We start from the raw sequence: 6,121 nt of genomic DNA, 5'->3' as shown, positions 1-6,121 counted from the left end.
GAGGGCAGCACTGTTAAATGCCCCTTCACAGCGAGCACAGCTGTGAAGGGTGACCAAATATTCCTATTTCCCCAGTGCAGGAGCATGGACAGGTGGGGAAGCCGTAGGTATGGAATCAGAGAAACCAAAGCCCACCACATCAGCTTTTCTGCCAAATACTCAGCTGAGCAGCCGTGTTCCCCACCAAGGTGACGCACGAACACTCAGAGATGCGGTGTTTGTTCAAATACACGATTTATTGTAAACTTTATACCAAGTAAAGGTCCCAGAAGGTCAAAGGTTGGACTAGATGATCTGAGAGGTCTTTTCCTAGAAACTTAATGATACAATGCTATGTGCAGAACCCGTAGAAGAGCTGTCTTCTGAGCTGATCTGTCATGTAGTTGACCTCAGAGAGTGCCTTAGCTTGGGCATCCGGGTCCTGCACCAGGTTCTGGAAGAGGTTGATGGGCTGGGCCATTTGGAAGGCTTTGGGTAAGCTGATCTCCTTGGGCACGTCCTCATTGCCAAAGAAGAAGTGGTTGAGGCGTTTCTCCTCCACACAGCATCTCAGGTACTGCATAACATCATCCAGCCGCAGCAGGAAATCCTTGCGGCACCAGCCTGCCAGGGGGATGAGAGTCAGGAGGTGCATGACCACAGTCTTCAAAGTATAGGGAGAAAAGCCTGTGCCCACGAGAATGCGAGCACAGAGCTGCAGGCATTTGAGGTAGCAGCTGTGGCGCGGGGCCTGCCTGGCGACGTGCTGGAAGAACATCGCCTCTGCCACAGCGTAGGTCTCTAGCCACGTCGTGCTTGGGGGGACAAGGGCCTCTGTAGGCTGGCTACTCAGGAAGATGTCCGAGTCCCCTTGCTGCACGCCAAATATTATCTCAACTAAGAGGGGTTTCCTGTGGGCTTTTTTCAGCTTCAGCTTACAGGAGCGGGTGGAGGGCAGCACCTTCATGCTGTAGTGATGTGAGCAAAGCACCTCCTCCCAGGCTGAGGTCACAAACTCCTGGAACCAGAGGGCAATTTTCTGTGCATCAAGGTAGGGACCGGTGCAGAGAGTTTGTAGGAGGCTGGGCTCCTGATTTCTCTTCAGTTCCTCCTTGCATTGGTGGAGGAAGCACAGTGTCTTGCTGCCTCCCTGCTCCTTGGTGCAGGTGCACACCAGCTCCACACAGACACACATGCCCTTCTGTGGCATCTCCCCTGTGGTGTTTGGTTTCAGGTGGAAGGTGTGCCCACAGGGTGGCTTCAGGGGCACAAGCATGCAGTAGACAACATCCTTCTCCTCCTGGGGACTCCAACCTTCACAGGCACTGCCCACCCCAATGGCTGGTTGCAGCACCAGGAAGAAGCTGTTCAAAAAGCGCTCATGGGAGACATGGAGAAGGTCATGCATCAGCTCCTCCACCACCCGTCTCCTGTGGGCCAGCTTATGCACTGACCACTGGATGCGCCTTTCATAGATCCTGGCCAGATCCCTCTCAGAAGGATCTTCTCCCTCACTTTCTTCACTCTCTGTGGAGCTGCTCTCTTCTTCGTCGCTGCTGTCCACCTCATGGCTGCTTTTCTTGAGCTTCCAGCAGAGGCCCAAGAGCAAGACCTGGATTCCGGCAAGGGCCCAGAACTGCCACTCATGCAAGGCAGCCCAGAGCAGGGCTCCCCAGGCCTTAGCAATCTGACCCGGGGTCACACGTTCCAGCTCCTTCTGCAGCTGAGTCATCTCTTGGTCAAGGTACTCTGCACGCTGCTGCATGTGGTCACGTGTCTCTTCATCCAGTCTATCACTAACCAACTGGGGGTACTCAAGGATGCATTTCAAAAGCAGGATGAGGAATAGTTTCCTGAAGGTCATGGCCTCCTCTTCGGGAGAAAAAGAAGGAAGAGGCTGAGCAGCACTGGGAGGGAAGGAGTGAGGGAAGGAGAGAGGGAAATGGAGGTGAGGGGAGTTATGGCAGGAGACAGAGGAATCTAAGGGCAGAAAGGAGAGGGGGCTAAGCAGCTGGCAGGCAACAAGGCCTGTGCCCAGTCACAGTGGTGGCACCGTGCCCTGTCCAAGGTGTGCTCGTGGGGGGCTGGGCCCTGGGAGCAGGGGAGAACCACTCCCTCCAGTGCCTGTGTTTCTGCTCTGCCCCTCATCCAGCACAGTCTCCTGCCACGTGTGCGTTCATGGATAGTCCAGGCTGTACTGCAAGTGTTGCCTGCTGGTGCCTTTTGCACCTGCCCCCATTGTGACACTTCCCTTGTGATGTCACAGGCACCAGACACATCACAGCCAGGCCAGCCCCACCCTTCATCCCCACCCTGACTCAAGACACTCACGGTTGCCTTTTGAACAAAACAAGCAGGAGGTAGTTCATGCAGTAGCCTTTGGGCCACTCCGAATGGGGCCAGATGTGAAAAATGTGCTCTATACTGCACCTGGGGAATATGGCCATACCTGGTGCCTCTGGCAGAAGCACTGGAGGAGACTGGAGGTCAGCCTCTGGGTTTTTAGAGCTGGGGATACAGATTCTGAAGCCCACTATACTCCAACTGAAAAAGAGATACTGGCAGCTCAGGAAGGGGTCTGGGCTGCTTTGGAAGTGGTTGGTACTGAAGCACAGCTCCTCCTGGCAGCCCCATTACCCGTGTTGGGTTGGATGTTCAACATCGTGTAACAGACAGTACATGGAGTAAGTGGGTAACACGGATCGCAAAACGAGCTTGGATGGGAAACCCCAGTTGTCCAGGAGTCTTAGAAGTGACCATAGACTGGCCAGAAGGCAAAGATTTTGCAATGTCACAAAGGAGGAGGTACCATGTGCTGAAGAGGGCTCACTACAAAATAAATTACCAAAAAGTGAGAAGAAATATGCATTGTTTACTGATGGATCTTGCTGTACTGTGGAAAAGCATTGGAGATGCAAAGCAACAATCCAACAACTCACACTATTTTTCCTGCTTGAAACACTGTCAAGCAGGGATGGAGGCCAAAGACATGGACTAAATGAATTCAACAGACATTTCTGTGAACATTTTAGGGACATTTGACAGAGGTGTTCCATAGACTAAGGGAATGATGTCTGTATGTATATCTATGAAATAAATAGGGAAGATGGTATGGGAAGTGTGAGACTTGGCATGACGTAAATGGTAGGGAATAAGGGGTGGATATTGTTCTGATTGAGGCTGGGATAGAGTTAATTTCTTCTCAGTAAGTGGCACAGTGCTGTGTTTTGGATTCAGTACGAAAATAATGATGGTAGCACACTGATGTTTTGGTTGTCGCAAAGTCAAATCTACCCTTAATCAAGGACTTTTTTGTGTCTCGTGCTCTGCCAGTAAGGAGGTACAAAAAACCAAAAAAAAAAAATCTGGGAGGGAGCATGGCTGGGACAGGTGATCTGAATTGGCCGAAGGATATACCATAGATTGTCATGCCCAGTATATAAACTGGCAGATATGCCCAAAGGGGAACTGATTGGCATTTGGGAAAGTGCCCGGCATCAGTCAGCACGTGACAATCATTTGTATTGTGCATCACTTATTTTGATTTTTTTTTCTTTTTATTATCTTTATTATTATATAAAATTATATTCTACTTTATTTCAACTCTTAAAATATTCTTATCTCAACCTGTGGGGTTTTACTATATTTCAACTCTCAAACTATTCTTTTCTCAACCTACAGGGTTTTACTTTCGATTTCAATTATTAAACTACGCTTCTCTCAACCTGTGGGGTTTTACTTTCAGTTTCAACTACTAAACTATTCTTTTCTCAACCGATGGGGGTTTACTTTCGATTTCAACTCTCAAACTATTCTTTTCCCAACCTACACGGTTTTACTATATTCAACTATTAAACTATTCTTTTCTCAACCTACAGGGTTTTATTTTCAATTTCAACTATTAAAGTATCCTTATCTCAACCTACAGGGCTTCACTTTCCATTTCCCTCCCATTTCACCTGTGAGGTGAAGTGGGTTAGGGCAGTGGGGATGGGAGTGGGCAGTTTGAGGATGGGGGTAGGGGGTGGGGGAGCAAGCAGCTTTGTGGGCAGATCCCTCTCAGCACGATCTCCTCCTTCACTTTCTTCTCTCTCCTTGCAGCCACTCCCTGCTTCACAGCTGATGTCCACCTCATTGCTCCTTTTCCTGAGCTGCCAGAAGAGTCCCAAGAACATGCCCAGGACAGCCCAGAGCAGGGCTCCCCAGGCCCTGACACTCTGTTCCGTGGTCTCATGTTCCAGCTCCTGCAGCAGCTGCGTCATCTTTTGGTCCAGATATTCTGCACGCTGCTGCATGCGGTCATGGGTCTCTTCATCCAGTGGATCACCGACCATCTGTGGGAACTGGAGGATGTTTTTTACAATGCCAAAGAATATCATGGCAGCCATGGTGGAGAAGCAGGGAAGGGAGTCACAGAGTGTTTGGGGCAGTAAGGAGAGGGTGCTAAGCAGGTGGCAGGCAGCAAGGCTTGCACATGGTCCCAGTGGTGGCCCTGTGGCCTGCCCAGGGCATGCCCACAGGGGGCTGAGCCCTGGATGCAGGGGCAGAACCACTCAGTTGGATGCAGCGTTTCCACTCCGGCCTTCGTCCAGCACAGTATCTTCCCAGTCTGTGCAGTCACTGCTGGTTCAGCCTAAACTGGGGAGCATTGCCCACCCCCATTGTGACACATCCCTTTTGATGTCACAGGCACCAGACACATCACGGCCAGGCCACCCCCGCATTTCGTCCCCATCCCAGTTCAGTGACTCATAACAGAAACCAAAGGCCCAACGCCCAAAAAATGCAGATCCACTCTGGAATGGCCTTCCTGGGGCTCCCTTAAGAAAGCAGGCCAAGGCTCCCCCTAAACCCTTGTCAGACACAAAACTGGTTGACATGACCCAGGGATGTCTTCACTCCTTGAAATCTCCTGTGAGATCATATTGGTTCCCTGTGCTCATGCCGGTGCTCTTGGGGCCTCTGTGACACCCCTGGATGCGTGGTGTGGAGAAGGACTTGGGGGTTCTCGTGGATGAAAAGCCGGACATGAGGCAACAGTGTGCATTCACATCCCAGAAAGCCAATCCTATCCTGGGCTGCATCAAAAGAAACATGGACAGAAGGTTGAGGGAGATGATTCTTCCCCTCATGAGGCCCCATCTGGAGTACTGCATCCAGGTCTGGGGTCCTTAGGACAAGGAACGTGTGGACCTGTTGGAGTGGGTCCAGAGGAGGTCATGAAAATGATCAGAGGGCTGGAGCACCTCTCCTGCAAACACAGGCTCAGTCAGCTGGGGTTGTTCAGTCTGGAGAAGAGAAGACTGGGGAAACCTCATTGAGGCCTTCCAGTACTTGAAAGAGACCTTACAATAAAAAAGAGGGAATTGTCTACTCCTGTGCTCTTTCCTCAGTTCGGGAAACCAACTTGTACACTGTGATCCTCTGCTGTGGATCCTGCTGGCACCACAGCTGCTCATCTCAGCAAAATGCTTTGGCCCAGACCATTTGCGACTGGCATTCTAATATCTTTTCTTTGTGCTGATTCCTAAGGGCTCACATATCACAGACACCCCTTCCCTGCTCACACTGGTGTGCATCTGACTGGCTTTTTATTTCCATGTGTCCTCCTCAGTGGACTGAAGAGAAAAGAAATCAAACAAGGACATATAGTCCCTCCACCAGCATTTGGCCAACAGGGAGTTTGGAGAGAAGTCAGCTGGAAATCAGGCTGCCTCCTGGTACCAAAGTGGAACAGCAAGGAAGCAGGTCATGAGACACCATGAGTCAGGTACTGTTTTTCTCACACAAACCATCACTATATATTAAAATACATTCACACACATACATAGTGTACCTCTGGCTGCTCAGGATTCTTACAGCATTTGCTCTTGGTTTAGGCAAAGTAGTTTGCAGGAAAGTTACTTTTGCCCTTTGCATCATCTTGCACCAAGGAGGCACTAAAGCAATCTGACTGCTTGCTATAAAATCTCACGTGCTCTGTTAATTGGATGGTACACTGATGCCATCGTCCATTTCCAGGACCCTCTACTCACAGTTGTTAAAACACACAGACCTTTTTTTTCCTATTAGGAACTGCATAGAGGTCTCAAACTATATTCCAGCTGGGAACATGCAATTAATCATCACACGAGATAAAAGG

The 6,121-nt window shown here is 50.1% G+C and overlaps 1 protein-coding gene across 1 annotated transcript; it reads right to left on the bottom strand.

The window, feature by feature from the left end:
* Nucleotides 1-217: 217 nt before the first annotated feature.
* LOC135416319 (inositol 1,4,5-trisphosphate receptor-interacting protein-like 1) lies at nucleotides 218-2,229 on the bottom strand. Its single transcript, XM_064659371.1, has 2 exons — nucleotides 2,104-2,229; nucleotides 218-1,851 (listed from the first exon to the last, which is right to left on the bottom strand). Exon 2 carries the CDS (start codon nucleotides 1,841-1,843, stop codon nucleotides 332-334), a length of 1,512 nt encoding a protein of 503 aa, XP_064515441.1. The 5' UTR covers nucleotides 1,844-1,851; nucleotides 2,104-2,229; the 3' UTR covers nucleotides 218-331.
* Between the last annotated feature and the right edge of the window lie 3,892 nt (nucleotides 2,230-6,121).

The sequence above is a fragment of the Pseudopipra pipra genome, chromosome 6 (genome assembly GCF_036250125.1).
Source record: "Pseudopipra pipra isolate bDixPip1 chromosome 6, bDixPip1.hap1, whole genome shotgun sequence".
NCBI lineage: Eukaryota > Metazoa > Chordata > Aves > Passeriformes > Pipridae > Pseudopipra > Pseudopipra pipra.
The sequence above is the reverse complement of the archived record's forward strand: the minus strand, read 5'-3'. Positions and strand labels throughout refer to the sequence as shown.

Coding starts and splice junctions, on each gene's coding strand:
- LOC135416319 (XM_064659371.1), bottom strand. CDS start 1,843: ATGACCTTCAGGAAACTATTCCTCATCCTGCTTTTGAAATGCATCCTT.